The sequence below is a fragment of the Pleurodeles waltl genome, chromosome 8 (genome assembly GCF_031143425.1).
Source record: "Pleurodeles waltl isolate 20211129_DDA chromosome 8, aPleWal1.hap1.20221129, whole genome shotgun sequence".
NCBI classification, from domain to species: domain Eukaryota; kingdom Metazoa; phylum Chordata; class Amphibia; order Caudata; family Salamandridae; genus Pleurodeles; species Pleurodeles waltl.
In genome coordinates, this window is record NC_090447.1 from 671,690,696 (window position 1) to 671,718,272 (window position 27,577).

At 44.8% G+C, this 27,577-nt stretch overlaps 1 protein-coding gene across 1 annotated transcript in view; it reads right to left on the reverse strand.

Moving 5' to 3' along the window:
- Nucleotides 1-27,577, reverse strand: part of CRYBG3 (crystallin beta-gamma domain containing 3) — a 1,300,096-nt gene that overhangs the window by 1,195,585 nt on the left and 76,934 nt on the right. The window contains exon 2 of the mRNA XM_069204785.1: nt 27,473-27,542. Within this exon, the coding sequence (XP_069060886.1) occupies nt 27,473-27,542 (70 nt within the window). The remainder of the gene's footprint in view (nt 1-27,472; nt 27,543-27,577) is intronic.

Consider the following 27,577-nt stretch of genomic DNA (forward strand, 5'->3'; position numbering starts at 1 on the left):
CCTGGCCCCTACTCACTCATCAGGTCTCGCAGCTCCAAGCATCAGGAGCAAAGGATGGCGGGACTCAGCTCGGGACACGGATGCCGGGCACAGCAGCACTTCCCCAAGCATCCGACGGGGCCTTCACATGGCCTCGCTGTCAGGCCCGTGTGCTTCAGGTCTTTACTGCTGCCTCATAGCCCAGCAGCTCTCACCCAGTGCAGGTAGCATGCAGAGGAGACAGCGCCTCTGATACATAGAGTGTTCTACCAGGGCCCGACAGCCAAGCTCTGTGGTCATTTGGCAGGGCCATGACTGACATCCGCCATGTTCTATGGCTCAAGGAGTTAGTTATCTGGTTCCAGAGGATGCCGCCCACCAGGGGGTCTCAGGGGACGGGGCCCAGCATAGTCTCCCCCAGGGCCCACCGTTCGATCACCACTCACAGCAGCGCACCCCTCGGGTTTACCGCTGTCTATCGCCAGGGCCCCACAGCAGCCTTTCTAGTCCCTGGGGGGTGCAGCAGTGAGTCAAGGTGCTTCACTACATAGATGAGTAGCTCCCAGGGCAGTGGCCAGCAGCCCACCCCTATTCTTGTGGACACATTGGCCCGTGGGTGACCAATGAAGCATTAATTGCGGGCTCAAGCGGAGCCCATGCATTAGGCGTCCATCATCTTTGGCTAGCAAGACCACCCCCCCCTCTCGCCCCTCCCCCAAAAGCAATGGCACACTTAATGTTCTTTTGTTCTGGTTACAAATTCCCCATGGGAGAAAATGGATAATAACTTGGCGGTCGATGATAGCAAAAAAGTATTGTTGTTGCCTGTAAGGAAATGCCTCCTTGGGATGGTTACATCCTGACTTTTTGCCTTTGCTGGTGCTATGTTTTGATTTGAAAGTGTGCTGAGGCCTGCTAACCAGGCCCCAGCACCAGTGTTCTTTCCCTAACCTGTACTTTTGTTTACACAATTGGCACACCCTGGCATCCAGGTAAGTCCCTTGTAACTGGTACCCCTGGTACCAAGGGCCCTGATGCCAGGGAAGGTCTCTAAGGACTGCAGCATAACTAATGCCACCCTGGGGACCCCTCACTCAGCACAGACACACTGCTTGCCAGCTTGTGTGTGCTGGTGAGGACCAAACGAGTAAGTCGACATGGCACTCCCCTCAGGGTGCCATGCCAACCTCACACTGCCTATGCAGTATAGATAAGTCACCCCTCTAGCAGGCCTTACAGCCCTAAGGCAGGGTGCACTATACCATAGGTGAGGGCACCAGTGCATGAGCACTGTGCCCCTACAGTGTCTAAGCCAAACCTTAGACATTGTAAGTGCAGGGTAGCCATAAGAGTATATGGTCTGGGAGTCTGTCAAACACGAACTCCACAGCACCATAATGGCTACACTGAAAACTGGGAAGTTTGGTATCAAACTTCTCAGCACAATAAATGCACACTGATGCCAGTGTACATTTTATTGTAACATACACCCCAGAAGGCACCTTAGAGGTGCCCCCTGAAACCTTAATCAACTACCCGTGTAGGATGACTGGTTTTAGCAGCCGGTCACACTCGAGACATGTTGCTGGCCACATGGGGAGAGTGCCTTTGTCACTCTGTGGCTAGTAACAAAGCCTGCACTGGGTGGAGATGCTTATCACCTCCCCCTTGCAGGAGCTGTAACACCTGGCGGTGAGCCTCAAAGGCTCACCCCCTTTGTTACAGCACCACAGGGCATTCCAGCTAGTGGAGTTGCCCGCCCCCTCCGGCCACGGCCCCACTTTTGGCAGCAAGGCCGGAGGAGATAATGAGAAAAACAAGGAGGAGTCACTGACCAGTCAGGACAGCCCCTAAGGCAACCTGAGCTGAAGTGACTCCGACTTTTAGGAATCCTCCCCCAATAGGGATAGGAATGTGACCCCCTCCCCTTGGGAGGAGGCACAAAGAGGGTGTAGCTACCCTCAGGGCTAGTAGCCATTGGCTACTGCCCTCCCTGACCTAAACACACCCCTAAATTCTGTATTTAGGGTCTCCCCTGAACCTAGGAACTCAGATTCCTGCAACCTAAGAAGAAGAGGACTGCTGAGCTGAAAACCCCTGCAGAGAAGACAGACACAACAACTGCTTTGCCCCCAGCTCTACCGGCCTGTCTCCCCCCTTCTGAAGAAACTGCTCCAGCGACGCTTTCCCCAGGACCAGCGGCCTTTGAATCCTCAGAGGACTGCCCTGCTCTAGAAGGACCAAGAAACTCCCGAGAACAGCGGCCCTGTTCACCAAAGACTGCAACTTTGTTTCCAAAGAAGCAACTTCAAGACAACTGCGTTTCCCGCCGGAAGCGTGAGACTTGCTACTCTGCACCCGACGCCCCCGGCTCGACTGGTGGAGAAAACACTTCAGGGAGGACTCCCCGGTGACCCTGAGACTGTGAGTAACCAGAGTTGCCCCCCTGAGCCCCCACAGCGACGCCTGCAGAGGGAATCCCAAGGCTCCCCCTGACCGTGACTGCCTGACTCCCAGATCCCAACGCCTGGAAAAGACCCTGCACCCGCAGCTCCCAGGACCTGAAAGATCGGAACTCCAGTGCAGGAGTGGCCCCCAGGAGGTCCTCTCCCTTGCACAGGTGGTAGCTACCCCGAGGAGCCCCCCCCTTACCTGCCTGCATCGCTGAAAAGACTCCTTGGTCTCCCATTGATTCGAATTGAAAAACCCGACGTGTGTTTGCACACTGCACCCGGCCGCCCCCGTGCTGCTGAGGGTGTACTTCCTGTGCTAACTTGTGTCCCCCCCGGTGCCCTACAAAACCCCCCTGGTCTGCCCTCCGAAGACGCGGGTACTTACCTGCTGGCAGACTGGAACCAGGGGACCCCCTTCTCCATTGAAGCCTATGCGTTTTGGGCACCACTTTGAACTCTGTACCTGACCGGCCCTGAGCTGCTGGTGTGGTAACTTTGGGGTTGCTCTAAACCCCCAATGGTGGGCTACCTTGGACCCAAACTTGAACCCTGTAGGTGGTTTACTTACCTGCAAGAACTAACAAACTCTTACTCCCCCTAGGAACTGTGAAAATTGCACTGTCTAGTTTTAAAATATCTATATGTATTTTATTTGAAAAGTATACAGGGAGAGCAGAATTATTAGGCAAGTTGTATTTTTGAGGATTAATTTTATTATTGAACAACAACCATGTTCTCAATGAACCCAAAAAACTCATTAATATCAAAGCTGAATATTTTTGGAAGTAGTTTTTAGTTTGTTTTTAGTTTTAGCTATGTTAGGGGGATATCTGTGTGTGCAGGTGACTATTACTGTGCATAATTATTAGGCAACTTAACAAAAAAAAATATATACCCATTTCAATTATTTATTATTACCAGTGAAACCAATAGAACATCTCAACATTCACAAATATACATTTCTGACATTCAAAAACAAAACAAAAACAAATCAGTGACCAATATAGCCACCTTTCTTTGCAAGGACACTCAAAAGCCTGCCATCCATGGATTCTGTCAGTGTTTTGATCTGTTCACCATCAACATTGCGTGCAGCAGCAACCACAGCCTCCCAGACACTGTTCAGAGAGGTGTACTGTTTTCCCTCCTTGTAAATCTCACATTTGATGATGGACCACAGGTTCTCAATGGGGTTCAGATCAGGTGAACAAGGAGGCCATGTCATTAGATTTCCTTCTTTTATACCCTTTCTTGCCAGCCACGCTGTGGAGTACTTGGACGCGTGTGATGGAGCATTGTCCTGCATGAAAACCATGTTTTTCTTGAAGGATGCAGACGTCTTCCTGTACCACTGCTTGAAGAAGGTGTCTTCCAGGAACTGGCAGTAGGACTGGGAGTTGAGCTTGACTCCATCCTCAACCCGAAAAGGCCCCACAAGCTCATCTTTGATGATACCAGCCCAAACCAGTACTCCACCTCCACCTTGCTGGCGTCTGAGTCGGACTGGAGCTCTCTGCCCTTTACCAATCCAGCCACGGGCCCATCCATCTGGCCCATCAAGACTCACTCTCATTTCATCAGACCATAAAACCTTAGAAAAATCAGTCTTGAGATATTTCTTGGCCCAGTCTTGACGTTTCAGCTTGTGTGTCTTGTTCAGTGGTGGTCGTCTTTGTGCCTTTCTTACCTTGGCCATGTCTCTGAGTATTGCACACCTTGTTCTTTTGGGCACTCCAGTGATGTTGCAGCTCTGAAATATGGCCAAACTGGTGGCAAGTGGCATTGTGGCAGCTGCACGCTTGACTTTTCTCAGTTCATGGGCAGTTATTTTGCGCCTTGGTTTTTCCACACGCTTCTTGCGACCCTGTTGACTATTTTGAATGAAACGCTTGATTGTTCGATGATCACGCTTCAGAAGCTTTGCAATTTTAAGAGTGCTGCATCCCTCTGCAAGATATCTCACTATTTTTTACTTTTCTGAGCCTGTCAAGTCCTTCTTTTGACCCATTTTGCCAAAGGAAAGGAATTTGCCTAATAATTATGCACACCTGATATAGGGTGTTGATGTCATTAGACCACACCCCTTCTCATTACAGAGATGCACATCACCTAATATGCTTAATTGGTAGTAGGCTTTCGAGCCTATACAGCTTGGAGTAAGACAACATGCATAAAGAGGATGATGTGGTCAAAATACTAATTTGCCTAATAATTCTGCACTCCCTTCAAAGTTCCTAAAGTACTTACCTGCAATACCTTTCATTTAAAGTATTACATGTAAAATTTGAACCTGTGGTTCTTAAAATAAACTAAGAAAATATATTTTTCTATACAAAAATCTATTGGCCTGGAATTGTCTCTGAGTGTGTGTTCCTCATTTATTGCTTGTGTGTGTACAACAAATGCTTAACACTACTCCTTTGATAAGCCTACTGCTCGACCACACTACCACAAAATAGAGCATTAGTATTATCTCTTTTTGCCACTGTCTTACCTCTAAGGGAACCCTTGGACTCTGTGCATACTATTCCTTACTTTGAAATAGTGCATACAGAGCCAACTTCCTACATTGCCCTAAGAATTTTGAAGACTGAAATGCATGAATCCACTGTTTGAAGTTTGGCAACATTTCTACACAGTGCTTGGTGCATTAGTAGGGAGTATCTTAAAGAGATGATCACATAGAAGCACCAATATAGCACTTTACTGTAAGTTGATATGTGTGAACTCATTGTTCACAGTGTTTGGAGGAAGCATGCTGAAAAGATTATCACACAGAAGGACAGAATTAGCATTTTATTTGAAGGCATGGATCTTTGTCACATGGTTCCTCCCTGCCGGTGTCTTTTTACATGTAACTGTATGCCCTGAAGTTCAATGTATAGTACTAGACAAATGAATTCAATGGTGATTTCTTGGATCTTATCTTTTTATCTATAATGTTTCAATGTAATTTTATTACCTTTCCCAAATTACTCCTTTTCAGTTATTGTGTTTTAAGGCTGCAATTTTTAATGTGTTTCCGTATAACGATTGGGGAATAGATTAACTTATGTATGATCCTTTTTAAAAAAATGTATTTATACAGATTTTAACACAATGAAAAAGCAATGACAGCCCCATGAGCTAGCAAATACAAACACAAAGAATCCATCAGTGTATATGCATTGCCATTTAAATCAATCAAAGGTGTAGTACCACGAAAACAAAGGTTCCCAGCATACCCCAATCATCAAATTCAATCGACACCCTATGCGTTGGATAAAGGCAAAAACATTTAAGCACACTTCTAGGATAAAATCTGAATGCTGGCGCTCTCCAGGGTATAAAAACCCAACAACAACAACAATATAATGATGGAGGCGGCACAGCCGTCTCATGCAGCAGGATCACCAACCTGATAACACACAGCACTGTCAGGAAGCAACAAACCAATTCACCATGTGCATGGCCACTCAAATGTAAACTAGGCTCTAACATTTCAGCTATGAGACTCCAAAAAGGAAGAAAGAGGTGCCCAAATGCCTCTAGGGCGAGAGCACGCAGGGGTCCACTCCCAAAAAGTTGACAGCTGCTCCTGACAGAACGCAGCATCACGCAACCAATCAAACCCACGCGGCGCCCTACCCCGTCCCCAGCACATCGCCACTCTTCTCTTTGCCAGCAAAAGCAGCATGCCCACCAGACGCCTCCACTCCGACGGCACCCCATCTAGCAGACCAAGCAGTGCTAACCCAGGAGAGAGAGGTAAATCCAAACCAGTCATTCCGGCTATCGCATGCATCACTTCCTCCCAAAAGTCGCATATCTCTCCACAATTCCACGCCAAATGCAAGAAGTCGGCATCCGGCGCATGGCATCTTTCAGTGTGCATCTGCACGGAGCTCCATATCGCACAGACTGCGGGGGGTATAATATAAACGATGTAGGAATATAAAGTGTATGAGCCGTAATCGATAGTTAGGCAACAGTGCTCTCATGTGTACACAGCAGCTTCTCCACATTGCCTCAGAAAGCTCCTCCCCAACACCCATCTCCCATTTAGCCTTAGCAGCCGCAACCACAGCTCTCTGCTGCTCCTGCAAGCACCCATATAGCTTGGTAATAAGTCTACCTGGCGACTGCGCGCGCCACAGCATCTCAAGCGCCTGGCAGGTCTTAGGCATTATTGGGAGGCTAGCAAACCACACCCAGAGCATTGCGTGTACACGTAGCACATATAACCGATGCAACACATTGTCAGCTCCAGCACTCGGCACCTCCTCCGGCAAAAGCAAGCGCTCACCCTCAAACCAGTCTCCCAGCAATGACAACTCTGAAGTGGCGGGGAAGTCACGCAGTCGTACATCTCAGGACAGCCTCTTAACAGCAACATCCAGCACCGGCATCGCAGGAGCAAAAGAATTACATGTCCCCGACCGGCATAACAAAGCCGCCCAAGCTCCAGAAGTACACGCAACGGTATCCACTCCCTGGGAACGGGTCCGAGACATGCACCCAAGTACCCTCGGTAACCTGTCAGGCCACACTGCGTCGCTCTCAGGCGCAAGATGAAGTAAGTACTTCATGGGGCGAATCCAGAGATACGCAAAATGAGCCTGCGCACAATAATAATAAAGCTCCAGGTCAGAGGCAGCAAGACCCCCCTCATCTCGAACTGCAGCGTCAGCTTCTCTCAGGCAATCCTGGGCTGCCCGCCCACACCAGCCGCACCAAAACCAATCTGAGCCGTCGCAAGAAACCCACGGTAAGCACCAACGGAAGATTAACGAAAAGATACAGGAATTTTGGCAGCACGACCATTTTAGCAATGCCAATGCGTCCAATATGCGAAAGCGGCAGCGAATGCCACGCCTCAATCCTGTCCTCTAGCCAGGCTACCAACTTGCCATAATTGGCAAGCCAAAGGGTTTCTACATCGCAACTCAGCCAAACTCCCAGATAGCGAACCGGGCCATCCGCCCATTCGATAGGATAACGCGACGGGAAGCGCACAGTTCACCGGTGCGGGGAAGCATGACCAATTTTGACCAGTTCATCATTATGCCAAAGAAGGCTCCAAAGCGGACAACTTCACCAAACAAAACATCAAGGTTCTTACTCGGCTCCCGCACATACAGCGCGATATCATCAGCGTACATCAAGGTTAAGATCGGGCGCTGCCTGAACTGCAGCCCTCTATGGCCATGATGCTGCTGCAAGAAGGTTGCCAACGGCTCCTTTGAGATTGCAAAAAGCAACGGTGATAAAGGGAATTCCTGACGTGTCCCCCGGGCCACCGGGAAGGGGCCTGAGACGCAAACATTCATCTGCAACCTCGCGACAGGTCCTTATACAACAAGCGGATCAGCCTTATAAATCACGCGCTCATGCCCAGCCTGCCCAGCAGAGCAAATAGATATGGCCAGGCCAAAGAATCAAATGCCTTTGTTGCATCTAAAAACACTGCAGCCGCCTCATCTTCCGCTGCAAGGCCACCCAGCACCGCAAAAAACGTGTGCAAATTATGCATCGTCGACTGCCCCGGCACAAATCCAGACTTATCTGAAAGCACCAGTCGCGACATCAATGCCTGCAAACGCGTTGCTATTAACTTAGCCAAAATGTTATTGTCTACATTGATCATGGAGAGCGGGCGGTACAAATCACAGCTGCGGGGATCCTTTCCAGGCTTAAGAATCGTAACAATCAATACCTCGTGTAGGGAAGCAGGCAGAGTTCCGGCTTCCAGCGCTTCGGCATAAACCTCCAGCAAATAGGGAGCCAGAATATCGGAATTCTCCTTGTAGAAAGCAGGGGTTAAACCATCCAATCCCGGGGATCGGTCCCCAGGCAGTCCGCTAATTACCACCTTAACCTCTTCCACCAAGAAGGGCTTGTCGAAGTAAGCTCTATGTGCATCTTCAAACCAAAGCAGACTAATCTGAAAAATAAGCCTGCGCCACGTCAGGATTCAGCTCGGTAGGAGCTGAATACAGGTCCTCAAAATATCTCGTAAATACCTTCATAACGCCTTCCGTTCCAGCCACCCGCTCACCCTCCAGCCCATCTATTTCGGTAACATATCCACTAGCCAAGGGTTTGCGTAACATATTCGCCAGAGTTCATCCTGCTCTGTCTCCCTCCCCATAACGCTGAGCCCTGGCATATTTCCCCAAAAAACAAACCTCACGCTGGGAGGCCTCTTCATATCGAGAGACCGCGCCCAGTAGAGCTGCCAGCGTCTCACCAGCCCAGTCCGCCACCAATTTCGCCTCCTGCTCCGCAATCTGCAATTCCAACTCGGCTAACTCTTGGCGCAATGCGCAAAGCACTCCATGCTGCTTAGAGAGGCACACCCCTCGGATAACCACCTTGAAAGCCTCCCAGAGCGTTCCGGCAGAGCTCAACGACCCACGATTCTCAGAAAAAAAAAAAAAAAAGTGTAGGATAGCCTCGTGAACCTCCGCGTGGAACACCGCATCCCGAAGAGCCCCCTGCGGAAAACGCCAGGAAAACTCAGCACATGGGGTCCCGGGTATCACCAACTGCAGCTTAACCAGGGCGTGGTCCGAGAGGGTCCGGGCCAAATGCTCCATCGATTGCGTCCACATCTCCACATCCCTAGTTCCCAGCCATCGATCTATACGAGACCAGCTGTTATGCACATAGTTGACACACGTACCCTCTCTCTGACTTCCATGCTTTGCCCTCCATAAGTCAACCAAGGCGCCATCACTCATTACAGTCATTAAGGCAGTGGCAGCAGCGGAATGTCGCAGCCTATTCGAACTCTCCTGGTCTCTCTCCGGATCCAGGACCACATTAAAGTTACCTCCCCAAATCACAGCACCACTCCCCATCGAGTCTACCATGCGCCACACCTCACAGAAGAAACCAGGGTCATCAACATTTGGGCCATAGACCGACACCAGTCGACAGAGCCTATCCAACAGCGTCCCACTCAACAAAACATAACGCCCATTCGGATCCACAATCGCTCGATGCGTTCGCCATTGCAGCCCCTTACGCAACAGAATCGTTACACCTCTGGCGTAACGCGAGTACACCGCACCATGACACTCACCAATCCACCCAACCTTCAGCCGATTCAGCGTGGATGCCACCAAATGGGTCTCCTGCAGCATACACACGTCTATGTGATGGCGCTGTATATAAGCGGACGTAAGCCGCACCTTATGCTGGTCATTCAAGCCACGCACATTCCAGGTAAGGCAGCTAACCGCCGTCATCACCCCCAGCCTAGTCACCCCAGCACATCCATTCGTCCCACCGCCGAGACACTCTCCGCCGCCTACCAGTCACAACCAGCACAGAAGGACAGTAGTAAGAAGTCCAAACAACACAGAAATACGAACCTGAACGCAATCCCACCCCCACCCAAGCAGACCCCCCCCCCCCCAAACGGGTCAGAGCAAGGAGCCCCCCATCCCCCAACAGAGGAGATCAACAGCCCACAGCATAGTGAAAGGAGTCATCCAGGGGTCGTAAGCCTAGTCACCCAACCCGTCCGCATCGCAGACGGGCTGGAAGGGACAAAGGCATGAAGAAACAGGTATACCGACACAGCAGCTCTGAAAGAGGAAAACTAAGGCACCACAGCAATATAGCATGACAGGCATCAGGGCCAAACAGCGCCCCAGCCCCAAAGGCAGTCAATCAGTGTCACTAAGGTTCGCCCGTTCTGAACTAGGATCTCCAGGCCCCTCGGCCAAAGACCTCAGAGGAATCGTCGTAACAAACTTGGCCGCCAGCTTCTGGTCCGTAAAGAAATGCAATGTGCCGCCATGCTGTATCCGAAGCTTCGCTGGATAGATAAGAGAAAAAACGAGCAGCATTAAAACTTAGAGAACGCTTGATCGTCAGGAACGCCCTGCGCGCCGCTTGCACACTCTGAGTATAATCTGGGAAAAAGTGCAGCTCCGCATTCCTATAGATCACCAGGTGCCTTTCTCTAGCCAGCCGCAGCACAGCGTCCCTGTCGCAATAGTTCAAAAGATGAAAAATAATGGGTCGCGGCGGAGTCCCAGGAGGAGGCCGGGGGCCCAACAACCTGTGAGCTCTCTCCACCACCCGCATGCGAGAGAGCTCACCAGGAAATAAATCTGCAAGTATTTTCTCCATAACGTCTTCCATCCCGTCCATGTCCGTTGACTCGGGAAGGCCAATCATCCTGATGTTGTTGCGACAGGACCGCGCCTCCAAATCTTCATTTTTATTCCTTATTACCTCCAGCACCCGCTCCATCTGCAACAAGCACTCTCTCTCGCCATGCCGCCGATCCTCCAGCTTCGAGGTGCGCGACTCAAGCTGCTCAAAACGAGCGTCGTGGTCATCTACTCTGGCCCTGATGCAGTACATCTGCTCCATCAAGTGGTCTAGCTTAGCATCTATGCCCGCCAAGCTGCTCTTAAGATCCAAAAACAGACTTAACAGAAGCATCTGAGGGCCCATCGTCCATCTGCACCTCATCAGGCTGCGGTGCGGGCGCACCACCCCTCCGCTTGCGGCCACTGAAGGAAAGCTTTGCCCGCCGCTGCTCCGCCTTGCCCATGGGGACCACCACTGTAAGCCCCAGCAATGGACACACCACCAAACTCCAACAAGCAGGAGGGCCACCCAGAAAGTATGATTCTCAGGCGGCAGCCCGCAAATGACCCCCAGCAGCAGTTCAAAATCCTCCAGCCAGCAGCCACTCACTCCCAGAGGTAAGTACTGTGTGTCTTCAGAGCAGGCTCCTCATCTCCCAAGTGATGTCAAATGCAAGACAAAGTCCTGTGCAGGCCTGCACAAACTTCAAGACGTCCCTAGCAACAGCCAACAAAATCAGCAAAGTGCGAATGCGGTCAGAAAAGTGCCCGCAGGCACCAATAGGCCTAAAGAACCCCACCACCCCCGGCCCGACCTGTCTGGCGACAAATCACTTCAGGCCCCCCCAGCAGGAGCCCACCACCAGGAGGCCCAGGACGAGCCCCACCTGGTCTCAGGATCCAAGGTCTGGTCCCCCCGCTGCGCAGGAGGACCACCAAGTCTTGGGGGCCCCCACACGCCAAAGCCACCACAACCAAGAGGGCCCCCTCTGGCAACCGCCAACCACTGCCGCCGATCCTGCAGACACCCAGGCGGGGCAAGACTCACCTCTTCAGGCCGCGCTGCCCAGCAGCCGCGCGCCCCAAGGCCGCAAAACTCCAGAGACAGGGCCGCAAGGGCCATGGGGGCCACGGGCCGATCGACCCCCCAATCAGCGCCCATCCACAGCGCGCAGGAGCCTCCTCCAGCACGCCTCCAGCAGCGCGCGGCCGCCTGTCCGAGCCAAGCGTGCCACAGCCCAGCAGGCCTGGCGCCGGCCGAGCCCTCCTCCACTTCGCCGTCCACCAGAGCCCCAGGCGGTCGCAATTTCGGGACGGGCAGAAGCACCGCCCCAACCAGGTCTTCCAGCCAGGAGGGAGCGCTATTATCACCACTCTGTTAGGATAACTGAAATGGAAGCCCTAAGTCCAGCAGCGCCTCACAGAGTGACGGCCACTTATGTATGATCCTTTAATGTTTTCAATTAACCAAAATAATTTTTTCTGGATTGAGTTTGATTATAATGTTACAGTTAATCCTCACAGCCACAGAAGAGGAATATTTCATTACTGCATACTTATGGAGTACAGCCGAAGTCTGGTCATTGAGGACCCGTAAGGAACCATCTGCCTTGACCGGAAATGTCCACAACCATAGGATCAACAACTGAGTATAAACACACCAACAATTCCAAGAAGGTATAGGTTTATAATATCCCTTTCCTTTCTATAACAATAAATACATGAAAAAGAGAATTAACAAACAAGTAGAAGTAAAAGTGAAGAAACTCATATTATCCAGCACAGCAAACACAAAACTACCTTACATAGTCTTGTAAATCACCAAGTGATCTACTAAACCTATCACTGATTTTGTACAACTTACCCTATTCCCATTTGAGGATCAGAATATCTCACTTCTGCGGTACTGCAACCTCCGCTGTTCACATTTGCACCTCTTTGTCTTGTAGAACACAAATCTCTGTAATCCATCTAAATTAACCCACTGAAAAACATTTTTTTTCCCTACAATCACTATTTTTCCCTTTTTACAGAGCCACCTTCCTCAGATTCCATTTTTTCTTCATTCTCCAGTGTGACAAAAAAAATCTATTAACCTGTTTGACTTTATAGAGCATGTGGATAAACCTCCTTTTATATGAGCAGGTTTGACTTTCACTTTAACTTCTACTTGAACCCCTACTTCCTCAATTCCACTTGGGGTCTTGTTCACACTAATATTCAAAACCAACCCTCTCATCCACATGGGAACCATTTTGCCCAATAAAATCTAATCATATGCTGTGCCACGGTTTTCAGGGTTCACTAGTATATCAAAATCCTGCTTTAACTCCAACAGTTAACCTTCTCTCTCCTTACACTCAACACAATGTTTTGCCCATGAAGCAACTTGTTCATCGACCCTTTCCAACAAAACTCACCTAAATGCACCATGCTTATTGTTCGTCCGAAGAATCCTGTTTGTGATAAACTCATTTATTTGGTTCTACCACCACACTAGGGTACAAACCTATCTCTTCTCATCACAAATTTGCCCCACAAACATTCAATTCATTGAATTACTAAATAAATGTAAGGTCTTACAGAAGAAAAAACAGCACTCTGTATACTTTCTCCTTTCTGTAATACGTTCACAACATCTTTCAATACCACATCAAAATCCACCTTGTATTCCCATTGTTCAATAGTTCATGCACCCTTACACCATATCATCACATTTTGCACACTTGCCACAGGCATCTCCTGTTCCTTTTCCTTCCCACCAAGGTATCTACCAATCCTCAGTCTATGGAAAGTCAAAAAAGACAGCCAGCTTGGGTTTTGCGCTATCCTTGAATATAGTGAACCACACATTATTTTTGAAGTCTTGAGTCAACTGTATTTGGACTAGAGACTTGTGATCTTTACAGAAAATAAACTCCACTCTCACCAGGAAAGTGCTGTTATCAGGGCGTGAAATTTAATAAAATATCGACTTGTCTGTGGGTTAGGCTTTACATATCTGCTTGTCCAGTATAACAATCCTTTTTTGGGAACTCTTTAGAAGTATCTAACTTTTTTTTATGTTTGGCCTCTTTTTTCCTCGGAAAGAAGGGGGGGGGGGGGGGGGGGAGACTAATTCTTTGTGATCACCACCTTGGGTCTTCTCAGGCACTCTAGTCCATACCCATTCTTCGCCCATCGTTCCTATCTCTCTAGGGCTAGACAGCTTAGAATCTAAAAGATGCTTATATAACCTCTGAGGTACAATCTTTAAGTATGTGTTCTGTTACCACTAAATTGTAGAGCCCTTCTTGGGTACCTAACTGGTTACCTTTGATCCACCCTTCCGGTGATCTCACATAAGCATCTGCAAAGTCTACCCATGTCTGAGTTGACCTCTTGTGAGCATTTCTAAACTTTTGACTTCTTCAGGTGTTAGGCCAAAAAGCTGAACAAATGTGTCCTTCATGTGTGGTGTCATGAGAAATGGCGACAAATTATGGCAGCAATCTTGTCATAAAAGAGCTATGATAATCAGCCTCATCCGACTATGCCAGTGCTCATAATATAGTGGGGTCTGAACACTAGTAATTCCCTTATTTTGCCACTTTTCTGCAGATCTACCTAATAGGACTGGAAGTAGTGGTAAGCAATAGTACAAGGGTCAAAATGCCCTTTTGAGTCTGCGCAAACCTTCTAACTTGCATATTTTAGGGGTTCTCACCTGTTCTTCTCTAACGGTTTCCCATAATGAGCCAGGTTGGTAATTTACTCATGGCAAGGGCAGAAGTAAAACTTCTAGGGTTGAGGAAAAAAGTATTGACAGGAAAGTGAACTTGTAAACACCCAGATTTTCGCATGAGCAAAGCTACACATGCATATCTGCTCATATTAAAATGCAGTTCCCTAATATTTACTAGGAGTACGATTTTCTGGCCTACTTCCGTAAATTCTTATGAAATCATGAAAGGCATGAATCTGCACTAATGCAACGACATACACCAAAGGTGCACTTTTGTGACTTCCTTTAAGGATTGGGTTCCTAATTAGGTCTGGCGTTAACCAAGACCTTTGTTTTTTTAAATTAAATTCTGTCTCTGTATCTATCTGTTGGCTGGCTGCGCTGAAAGGGACAGCATTCTGCTCTTTCACAAGGTACATATCAGCACACAAAGTCGTTTTGTTCAGTGCCAGGGACTACTGTGGCAATGTGTGCTTTTTTAAACCAAAAAATATTGCTGCTTTATGCCAAGGTTTGTTAAAATGGCGAGGGCCCAACAGGTCCCAAAACAGTCTTTTACAAAAACCATGTCAAAACGAGACATGCACTGACAAAGCCAAAAGGCGGACAACAAATATCAGACCTATTGGTTTTGCCAATGCTTGTTTATTTCCATGTTTCCCATAATGTTTTTTTATTTATTTTTTAATTCATTTTCTGACATGTCAAAGAAAAAATGTACAATACATTTACGAGAAGAGAGCATACAAAGCAAAAGAAGGAAGGAAGACCAAGATCACTCAAATATCATGGAAGCTCTACTATGCATTTTGGTTCTCCAGCCATTTAGTCAGTGGTGCCCAGATTTGTTCCCCCCCTATGTCTCTTCTTATGTCCTTTAAGTTTGTATAAGATCAGTTCAATATTATAAATAGCTAGTAATCATGATCGCCATCCCTCAAACGTGGGGGGTTCTTCTTTAATCCAGTCTGTTGCAATCCAAAGTCGAAGTATTGCCATTGCAACATATAAGAAGAGTTTTTTCCGATGGCGGCACTATGCCTCCGGTTGGATCAATAACACCTACTAATACCAACTTGGCGGACAACTGCACATTACAGCACGTAATCTTCTTGAGGAATACCTCTGTTTCACAAAGCAATACTCTCAACTTTGGACATAAATAAAACATATGGAGCATCTCAGCTTCCTCCTCTCTACAGTGATTATAAAGCCCATCTGATTTCCCCCATTTTTCAACTTTGCTGGTGTATAATATAGATCAACCAATGTTTTATAATGCTGCGTTTTCAAGTTGGCTGAGAGAAAAATTGTATCCGCCATCGCTAAAGATGGACCCATCCACTCCCCAGCCTTGCCCAACCATTTAGCCCATCTTTCATTCTGTTGTACCAGATCATCTGGTTGAAGGTGAACTAATGATGTATATATCATACCAATCTTATTGCCACGGCTGATGGCCTCTACTAATGAGATCTTGTCCATAACCAACATATCATGCTTATGACAGTAAAGATAGTACCGTACTTGCAGAAACTTGAAAAAATGGGTTCTAGGTAAGCCATACTGTAATTGCAACTCTATAAAGGATTTGCACCCTAACTTTCCATATATATCCCCAACACACCTTATTCCCTGACAGCGCCACAAGGCTAAAATGGAATCTTTGAAAATATAGCTAGGGATAGCAGAAAAATCCAATGGTGTATAAGCAGTAATCTTACCCAATCCCAAACTCTGTTTTACCTGAGCCCAAACCTTATAAACTGCTAAGAGAGGTTTAAATCTTACTTTTTTAAAGTAGCTTGGTTCCTCAAACTTCGACAACCACCCTTTTACTTCCCCCCACCCACCATCATTGCATATATGGAGGGTTGAATTGCTTCAATATCTCTTCTGGGGTTTCCCCTTATAAGTTCATCCATATGTTGGAGGCAACAAGCATATTAATACAATGTAAAATTAGGAACCGACCAACCTCCACGACACTTAGGAAGCATCATATATTTCATTGCCCTCCTTGGTTTGGCGTATCCCCACAAGAAGTTATTACCTATTTTTTCCAGTTTTTTAAGCCAATTTTTAGTAATCTCGGGGGGAATGGCCCAAAATAAGTTTGGCAGAATCATCATTTTTAAAACATTGTAGCGGCCTTCAAGTGATAAGTGCAAATAATGCATTCTATCTAGATCACTTTTTATTTTACTTAACAGTGGAGCAAAATTAAGTTCCACCAATTGATTAACAGCATCAGTGATTTTAATCCCCAAATACACAGCCTCAGGTACCACCCGCTTATCCGTTATCAGGGTATATTTGGAGCATACTATCTGTGTCTTGCCTGAATTCAACTTATATCCAGAATATCTTCTGAACTTTCTAGCCTCTTCAATTTCCTTGATGGCACCCTCCGGATCACATGTTACTACGGCTACATCATCTGCATAAGCAAACACCTTATACTCTTCCCCATAATAGATTAGAGACTTAATACTTATACATTCCTCCAGTTTGGATAAGAAGCAGTCAATATACAAAGCTAAAAGCAGGGGGGAGCATGGGTACCCCTGTCTAGTCCCCCTTGAGATTGATATAATACCAGATTCCAAGCCCGCAACACAAACTCTAGCTTTAGGGTCTTCATATAGGGCTTTTATAGCCGTTATATACCCTGTCCCTATCCCCTTCCACTCAAAATTATCCCATAAGAAGTTCCACGACACTCGATCAAATGCTTTTTCAGCATCTAATAATAATAACCCAAGAGGTGTTCGATGCAGCTCTGCAAGATCGAACATGGAAATTCTTCTTCTTATATGATCAACCTTGTCTCTACCGTGGATAAATCCATGCTGCTTTTCACCAACTAAACTAGCTATAACTTTTGCCAATCTACTGGCTAGCACCTTTGCATAGATCTTCCACACCTACATTCAGCAATGAAATTGGCCTTTATGAGCTGGGAAGGCCTGCTGGCTTATCCTTTTTTTTTTAACACTATTATATTAGCATGTTCCCATGATGAAGGTGCCTGGCCGTCTTGTGCTTTACAGAAAGTGGTGTGTACATCCCTCTTTATTTCTGTAAAAAAAAGACCTTGTAAAATTCCAGTGGTATAGCATCTGGTCCTGCGGCCCTCCCTGCTGCCAGGGAACACACAGCTTCAATTATCTCCTCAGTATGAATCGGTGTGTCCAATATCCTTTGTTCCTCAAGAGGAAGTCTTGTAGTTCTTAGTTCTCCTAAAAATCCTCTAACCTCCCTTTGCAATTGTTCAGAATATACTATATCCTCTCTGTATAAGTCTTGATAGTAATCCTTAAAAACCTCTATGATTTCCTCTGGCTTTACATGTTTCTGACCATTAAGGTCAATAATATCTGGGATTTTTTTTTTTAAACAGGCTTTTGCCTTATACGCCTAGCCAACACTTTTCCAGTTGTCTCACCATACTCATAATACTCAAACTGATGGCTTTGATAGTCAGCTGTAGCTGCCTTATTCAAATATGCATTAATTTTGGCTTTTAGCATCACAATCTGGGTCTGTGTGGGAGTATAGTCTTCCTTATTAATGATTTTTATGGCTAGCTCCCTCTCCCTCACTATGAGTCTTTCCTGCTTTCCTGAAGCTCTAACCTCCTTCCCCCTGGCCGTCTACAGTCCCAAGCTTTAGCTTAGGGTTTCACCCCTAACAGCGGCTTTAAATGAGTCCCACTCCACCCCACACTTTGCTGTATTTCTGTTAATATAAAAAAATTGGTAGATCCAAACTTTCATGTGAGGTATATATCTTGGATCAACCAGCAGTTTCCTATCAAATGTCCAGACACGGCGTGGGCTTGATAATCCCCTTAGCAATATAGTAAAAATTAACGGATTATGATCTGACAAAAATCTAGGTTTACATTCTATTCTAGCACCTCGGATTAAACTACACGAAATAAAGAAATAATCCAAGCGTACTAATTTTGCATGCGGGGAAGAATAATAAGTATACCCCGGGTCTAGAGCCATAATGTTTTCCCAGACATCCATTTAACCATGATCCACCACCAACCTTCTCAAGGCCTTCCATACTTTAGGTTTCCGTCCCTGATATAGGCTCTGAGTATCCATACTGTTATTGCCTACTTCTATATGAATATTTAAATCACCACATACTGTTAATGGTAAAGGCTACCCTATTAATTCTACATTCAAAGTATCTAAAACCTCGGCCTCATCAAGACTTGACCCATAAATAGTACAAAGAGTGAATTTGTGTGTGCTCGCAGAAAATTCTACAAGAGCCCAACGTCCATCACTAGTTGCATGAGAACGGCAGACATGAAAGCTACCAATTCTGGCTAATATAGCGACACCCTGTGTCACTACCTTCTGTTGAGTGCAAGCTAAAAGTGCTAAGCCAAGTTCCTTCAACACTTCCGTCTATCCCATGGAATATGTGTCTCTTGTAAGCAATATAAATCTGCTTTAATCAATTTAAGGCCGGCTGCAACTCTTTTCCTTTTTTGGGGATTATTAAGACCACAAATATTCACTGTGCAAATCCTTAATCTACCTGCCATTCTTCCGTATCTTGTTGTACCAGCACCACTTCGCCTCTATTCCGTCCTCCACTAAAGCCTACAGGTTGTCTTTGCCCAAATCTCTCCTTAACCCTGTTTATCATCCTCCGACATGTCTTGACTAAGTTATTCCATATATCACTAACTGTCAGAATACCGCCCAGCCCGCACCTAAACTCCACCCTTCCACCACCCTAACCCCTTTCCTCCCTGCCCTCCAACTATCCCCCAACCCCCCCCCCCCCCCCACCCTTACCCTTACCCTTACACCCTGTTTTTGGAAAGTATGGGACCCCGCTGGCCCCAATGATGGAAGCGTGACCGCTCCAACCGGCCCGCCTTTGTCCATTTGTACTTCATATAATAAGCCTCAAAGATCCCATTATGATCACCATAACCCCTATATCTTATTCCACGTGCCTTATTGCCCAGAATTAGTTTGTGTCAATGAAAGGAGGAAGGAGGGGAGAAAAAGAGGCCCACCTAACTCCTCCTACCCCTCCTACATCTCAGCTCGTTTTCCATTCTCCTCTCTCTTCCTCCCCTCCACTCCACTCCACTCCACTCCACTCCACTCCACTCCCATTAACCCCATAACCAGGTCCCCTATCAAACACCCAAGCCGCCCAAGAAGTCCCTTGCTTTAGCCTCCGACGTAAAGTACTGAATCTTACTGTCCATTATCACCTTTAATTTAGCAGGGTAAACCAAAAAGCCTGTGCACCCTTATTTTGAAGAGGCTGAATTAGTTGACGGAGCCTCCATCTTTTTTCAACTGTTGTGTGACAAAAATCTGGCCGCACGAAAAACTCACACCCATTGGCCCTACATCTAGAATAGGGTCAGGCACGGTCACAGACAGCCTGTCTTGCCTGAAAATTAAGAAGAGAAATTAGCATGGCCCTTGGCCTGCCACTTCCTTCTGTTGATGATAACCCAGCCCTATTAAAAGGGAACCGGTGAGCTCTTTGAATCTCTCTGTCCCACTCCCATTGATGCAAATCTGGAAAGGCCTCTTTAAACAACGTCACCATAAATCCATGTGGATCAGATCCTTCAGCTCCCTCTGGCACACCCAGCACGCGCAAATTATTGCACCTCAGCCTATCCTCTAAATCCGTCAATTTCCACTGAGTATCTTCAAGTTGTTTCGCCATAGCTTCCAGAGTCATTTTCTGGTATCCAACGTCATCTTCCAAGTGAGAAATACGGGTCTCCGTCTCCTCCATACGCGTAGTAAACTCTGAGCATGTTTTGGCTACCCGGCGGATTTGAGTTTGAATTTTACGGCAAGCTAGTTGAGTTCTGCGACTCTCAATCTTGGACTCCTCTCGGTGCTCCCTAATACTTTGATATATAGTCTCTAATGAGACAGGATTACATTGTTTTTCAAAATTATCATGCAGAGTCAAATACCCCTTAGAATAGTCCCATTGAAGACCCTTAGAATCCTGAGGTTTAGCTAGATGTTTAATAGAACCTGAATGTTCGCTCCTCTTCCTCGGTTTCTTCCTTACCGTGGCACTCTTGCCGCTCTCATGTAGTTCCTCACCCGACGTTAGAGGACATTTCAGAATCGGGTTCAGAGGAAATTTTATCTGCCTCAAAGTCCAATTGCTCATTGCTTGACCAACTCTAATGATCTGATAGTGAAAAAAATGTATCACTCTGTATCATCTCCTTTTCTCAAGGTGTGGCTAGCCGCGCCATTTCCATTTTGCCATCATTTAATAGGCTTGCATTGGCCAGGTTTACCGAATCCTCTGTTGGGCAACCACCACTACTGGCTTCATTACGACCGGGGGATCGTTGTTGTCGTACAGTTTCTAACTGTGTTAATGTCACGTCAGTTCGGGGAATAATCGTCAGGTCCACCTAATTACCTGTAGCATAGTTCTTTAATTGTAATACATCTAAATTGTAGTCTCCTGACCCCCCCCCTCCGTCCGGCGAGGAGGGTCCTGCCTCAATAGGCACGGATTGTTCTAACACCGCCAATGAAGTCATCATACCCGTTTCCCCCAGTGCTTTCTCCCTGCTTTTCTCAAAAAATCTGTCCTGCAAGGCGCTTTTAGATTTAGCACTCGTCTTTTCCCCCTGAGCCATGCTTTTCCTCCGCTGTTGCACCCTGCCGGGTGGTCGTACTGATCTTCAGCGGTTTTCCACGTCCTGTAGAAAACGCCGCTTTCACTTCTTTAGGTGGCATTCGTCTCCCGCTGATCCTCTGGCAAGTAAATAAGCCGCTACAGTGTATCCAGTGAGCCAGGCGCCGAAAGAAACAAAGTATCCTCGCAGTTCTGAGGGTCCGCACCTGGTAAATTTCCCCCTAGTCAAAATCAGCGCAGATTCCTCGAGGCAGTCTCGAAGGGGGAGCACCAGGCACAGGAGAATCTATGTGCTCAGACGGGAGCAGGTTAGAGCAGACACTCACACCCGATTCACGCGGCCGCCATCGTACTTTCCCGTGACTGGACCGTTTATATGTTTCCCATAATGTTCTTGAAACTGTTTACACTGATTATCCATCATGAATATTTGTTTAGAAATTCTAGCATGTATCAACACATTTTACTAGAAATAGTGTCTAAAGTTTAACAAGAGTTTGTTTAGGAAACCTATTTTTTTCCTAGTTGCATTATTTTCTGATCATTTTAATTTGAAAGCAAAGAATCAGCAACATAGCGTTGAAGCATCTTCAAATATTTACATCTTATCAGTGTGTATTCTGAGATCAGTACACGTAACCTCATAGTGGTAAACTTTGCAAACGTGTGTACACATTTTTATGCTGGACCCTCTGTCAGCAGAGCAGTCCGAACTTACAACATTTCCTTAGAGCGTTCACCCTAATTTAACTTAATGTGTCCTGGGCGTTGGCCTATAGGAATTTCACGCCACTGTGTTATGCTCTACCCCATCCCACCTCCAATACCTTTCATTAGACAACAGAATAATTCCGCTTTAAATTAGTACTAAACAGAACTAGGATTCTTGAATCATAAATTTCACTCTTTATGAAGTCAAAATACCTATGTTGCTCATTTTCCTACTTGATGTTCTTACTTTTTTTTTTTTTTAAGCATCCCAAACATTCATTTTTGTTGGCAAAACATTCAACAAATTTCTAATACTCTACTCAAGTCTCACGTATGACTAACTGATCTTTGTCCATCAGTAGGGTAGCAAGAGAGCTTCCTTAGGTTTAAAACCATCCACTGATGTAGCATATGCTAAATACTCCATTACTTCTTCTAAAAATGTGAACTTTTCTTTTTTTAGGCTAAAGCAGGATTCTGCAAATCTATGCAAGGTTTGCTTAAGTGATAAACTGTGTTCTTCATTTGTGTCCCCATACACCAGTATTTCATCTTGGAAATACACTATGCTTTTCATAACCTTGAACACTCCTGCCATCAGCCTTTGCAAAACACTTACAGTGGATGACAAACCATATGGCATGTGAGTAAATATAAATGTGCCCTCCACAGTAATGAAATCTGTCAGATGTTTCAAGTCTTTGTGCAAGGGGATCTGATGATGAGCACACTTAAGTTAAAGTTTAGAGAAATATGTCACCCCTCAATGGATAGACTAATTAATTTGTGTTGTGCAATAGTAATGCATCAACCACACTTTTTTGGTTAAAACTCTTAAGGTCTACATAAAACCTCAACTTGCCATCAGCTTCCCAGTAATTACCACTGTTGATATTCGTCTGGAGATTGTCACAGGTGCAATTATTCTCTCTTTAGTCATTTTCTCTAACAATTTCTTACTACTGCTCTCACTACTATTGTAATTTTTATGTTGAATGGGAATAGCATCAAGCTTTAATACAATCTTGTATCTAGCATGTTTTAATTGTCCCAATCCCTTACTAAAAACATAATTTGCTTCCTTACAATGTCTCCCACATTCACTTTCTCAATCACTATGATCTGACTGGGTGCTATGGCCCTTTTTTCGAATACGTACATCATATTGGTACACCGACCCCATTATTGGGGGGACCTTCTTCTACATATATTTTACCTACAATCATCCTCTTTTCAAATGAAATTGTAGTAAACATGTACTCTAACATATCACTGGTCTCACCCTGGAACACTCCTGGATTGATAACCTTCGGTATCAATTTTACACAGGGCCATTCCTTAAAACATATTTTTTAGGCACAATTGTGTAAACAGAGGCAGAATTTACCATCCGTTTTACCAGCAATAGTAAACTCCACTTCCAATATACTCTTTCTCCTTCCTTCACATTTGTAAAAACACTTGGAACACTATCAGCAACATTTTCAATTGCCACTTCTACTGCAGCAACTCTATTCCTACAGTTCTTTCTGCACATACATGCAAGATGACCTATGCACCCACATTTTCAGCATTTTGTTTATAGCTATTCAAGTTCTTGATTGTGAATTGTAGAAGTATCTTCCACAGAAATTACATTTGTTATGTTACTGAGGTAGAGTACGGATCTTTTTGTATTTAGTTCCACTGCTAGAAATCGCCCTAATCATAGTCTCGGTCTCATCCCTTTCCATTTCTGACAAGCACGCAGTCCTATCTCTTTTCGCCATCTCTCTAATACAAAAATCTGATTCTTCCACAATTTTGGCAATATCTATAGTCATTTGAGAGAAGGATTTGTTGCCATAAGTTGTTCTTGCCTCTTCTTGCTTCTGCACTGAACAATCAGTTGGTCGCAAATAGGTTTGCCCATCATCGACCCATATGGGCACTTTGTTGACAATTCCCGTAGTCTAGCCACAACCTTACCCAGCGATTAATTTTGCTGCTGAAGTTGGTTATAAAACTTTAATTGTGTCATGGCTATGTTAATGTCTATTGCAAATCTAGTCTCCAACTTAAACTTTGTGTCTTTAAAGAAAGCTACTATTGGTTGACAATTCTGCTCTACTGCTGCTGCTGAGAGATTCTTGAAAATGTGTTGGCCTTCTTTTCCTAGCATGCTTAATAGCACTGCTCCTTACTTTTCAGGGCAAAAATCTTTTCCATCAAGTGCTTTAAAATAGTTTCAAATATTTCTATCAACTTCTCCCACTTTATTGGTGGACGACCCGGCTGTGATAGAAATAATGGTGGCGAAGTAATAATAGCCCTTGATTCCATGGTAGTGGAAGATCAATGCAAAACAGCTAAGTGTTTTGAGCAAATCTGTTGCAATAACTTGTTGCATTTTTACTAATACTTTTTAATGGTTAGGAAATGTCTCTTTGTTACCAATAATGAGTAAAAAATAGATGACAATGTTTAATAACTTTTGGTAAGAGACAGTCTATATAGATTATTTGCTGTATTTCACAAAGTTGGGCGTATTTTGAGGTACCTAAGGCCCTTTCCTTTAACATTGTGACATGCTGCATTAATTCCCATCCTCTCTTTGCTGTTTATCATTTGTCGTTGCTGCTTAGTATGCAGTCTGATTACTTCTTCTGGTAAATGTTGCACTGCGCTAGGAAACATACTTGTTTCAGCTATTTGGTTATAATCTGACAACTTTCTCACACGTTGTGTACATGTGCGCTTATGAAAGAGTGCTAGCACAGTGCCCACTGGTTTATAGCACAAGTAGAGATTATTGGCTTGCGCGCTTCTTCAAAAGCTAGTATTGGTCCACTTTAAACAGACACTACTCTTTTGTGAGGTTTTCTTTAGTTTTAGTCTTGATTTGTGTAGAAAGTTGTGCTAGCTGTGCTACTATAATCATTGACTAATTTGACAAATTCTTTATCTGTTTTCTCTGCAGTGTCCAATGACCACCTCACATGAATGTAATCCTAATATCGTCTGATAGCCACACAAATCACCAAAATTGTTATAATGAGGTCCTTGTAGGCACACAAGTTGGAGATATAATCATTGTTTATTGATGGTGTACAGCCAGGGTGCGATCACCCGAGGTCAGTCAGGAACTAATTGCCTGAACCTGGAAAGTCCACAACCAATTGAACAATTGAGCATAAACATTCCAACCATCCTGAGCATTCATATGGAGCATGTTATGCAAATCATATAGCAAAGCCATTTTTTATTCAATGGCTTTCAGTCCAAAATGTTAAACTAAATGGCATTTCTCCAAATTGTACTTGGACGAAATCCAACAAACAAGGGTAATGCTAATAGGTCTGGTTTGTGATGGAAAAGGTTTTCGTGTCATCAATGGGTTTAGACAATTAGTAAGTGATCATGCATACACTCTATCACCCATATTTGTACTTACGCATCCATTCACTGACTCATTCTTGCATTTTGCCTCTGACAATATCACAATGAAGCACTCACAAACTCAACAACATATGCAAGATAAATTCAAGGAATCCAGGCAGAAAAAACATGCTGCTTGTTATGTTTGCAATAACAAAAATAAACGCAGCAGCGGGTGTCTGTCTTGTAGTGGTAGTGTACATAGTCTATCATTGTTTTAAAGTGCCAGTATGACCGCCATGTTTAGACCTAACCTGCTGGACATCTTGGAATGGTAAAACAATGATGCACTATGGACAACAGTATTCCAAAACAATTGCCTGGTTAAGATGAAGTGGAAATGTAGGATGCAGTGTACTGCAGATGAATGAGTGGTAAACAAGCAGCCTATTGGCACAGCCGGGGGATCTGTACTATCCTTTAAAGAAAAAAAATAAAAGAAAAAAGGGAAGACCAAAACAAATGAAAGGAGAACTACAAAAAGAGGTACATGAAAACTAAAGGAGTGGCCAGCCAGCCATAACACTGAAGCACACTTTTTTTGAGGTCAACGTGCACATGATCAGAAAATTCTGTCATTCAAGGGGCAAGAGAGGCAATGACTGCTGTGGAATGAATCATTACCCCATACAGTATGTTGTCACAGATGGAAGCAAAGTGTACAATCGACTCAGACAGACCAAGGGCAGAAGAGGGATGACCCAAAGGCATTCAATATACATATTACACACACACACACACATATATATATATATATATATATATATATATATACATACATATATATACATACATACATATAATAATGGTATATACGTATAGATGTACTATATAATGATTTTATATTAAAAGATCCTAGTAGATTGCTCGGCTTGTCAGGCCTTCTGAAAAAAATCCTACAAGAATTATTACAGTGCAAACCTTCCACTTCAAAGGTTTATCAAAGGAGGTAACCGACCACAAAAACCCTCCCACCAAACAATCTTGAAAATCTCATGTACCAAACAATCTGACTGTAGGCTTTAACACGCAGATCGATCAAGCCTATATCTCTTAGCATTGGCTTGTCATCATAACCCCATCAGGCCAATCTTACTGAGCTTTCCATAAATTAAACATCAGCCATACAGTCATAAAATTACAAAAGTATACAACATGATAGTTACAGCAAAACAATGCAACTTCTATGAGGGTTTAACAAAGGTTCCCACAGCACAAACCTTTTATAACCACAGCTTGTTAGAGGAAGTAAGCGATACCAAAATCTTTATCTACCAAGGTAATCTGTGAAATTCCATGTAACAAAATATCTATTTGTAGGCTTTAATACAGAATAATTCCAATCCACCCTTAAATGCCTATTGCCTTTAACTTATGATTTTCACAATTAATATTTTATGCCTACTGCCTTTATTGTAACTTTCCATAATACACAATCAGGGCTCTAAAAGTACACTAATCCGCCAACCCAACTACTTACTTTTGGTATAACTTATAAAACATTGACATACATAATATAGTCTTAAGTCAAAGCATACAAAAACATTCTTTTCTACAATGTGTATTTCATATATGTTGACACAATCTTCTACACTAACAGAAATCCCTTCAACTAAAATAAAACGTACTATATCATGTATAAAACAGGTAAATGGAGTCCGACATGGAGTAGGACTTATAAAAATGAAAGAAATGAGCTCTCACTGGGAAACAATCTGGGTTTTAGTGCAATGTTCAGTTTCTTCTTAATTATTTAAAGTTTTAATTAAACTTTTATGTCAGCTTTTGGTCACAGTAAGTTTGGCCCACTGATCATGAGGATGTCCTATGCCAAAACAGCCAGTTGGCATTGAGATTCTTCAGCACTGGTGGGTGTCACAGTCTCCATCTTCGGGGAGGAACTGATCAAACCCTCTCAAATCATGGTACTAGTTGAAATCAACTCCATAATAACGTAGGATCTGAAACATCACAGGTCTTTGCAGCATAGTTTTCTGGGAGAATTACCAATACGCAATCTGCACTGTAAACCTGTACAGTATAATAAGGAGATGCTTGCACTTTAAATGGTTTCGTTTGGGCTAGTGCCCAGTTACATTAGGCAGGATCATAACATATACATACACACACACACACACACACACACACGTGAGGGATGAATTTGCATACCAATTTTTTTTTATATTTTGATATTTAAGGAAATCTTCAAAATCACTGAATCCAGAGGTCCCACCTCCACGTGAGCACTGTAAACTTGTTTCAAGTTGAAAAAACATTTATTATGGAACCCACCAAAAGTGCACCACACACAAAACATGCATCACTTTAACATGGTAAAAGAAACATATGGGAAAACACCAGCTTTAATGTAAAAAAGTAAATATCCACACAGTCAGCATGGCTTAAATGTCAGCAGTACCTACCACTATTGGATCCCCTGAAGGTTGATACGAATTAATCTCGGACGTATGACTGTTGTTCTCATCTTCTTGACTAGAAACCAAATCACAATTTTTAAGATGATTAAA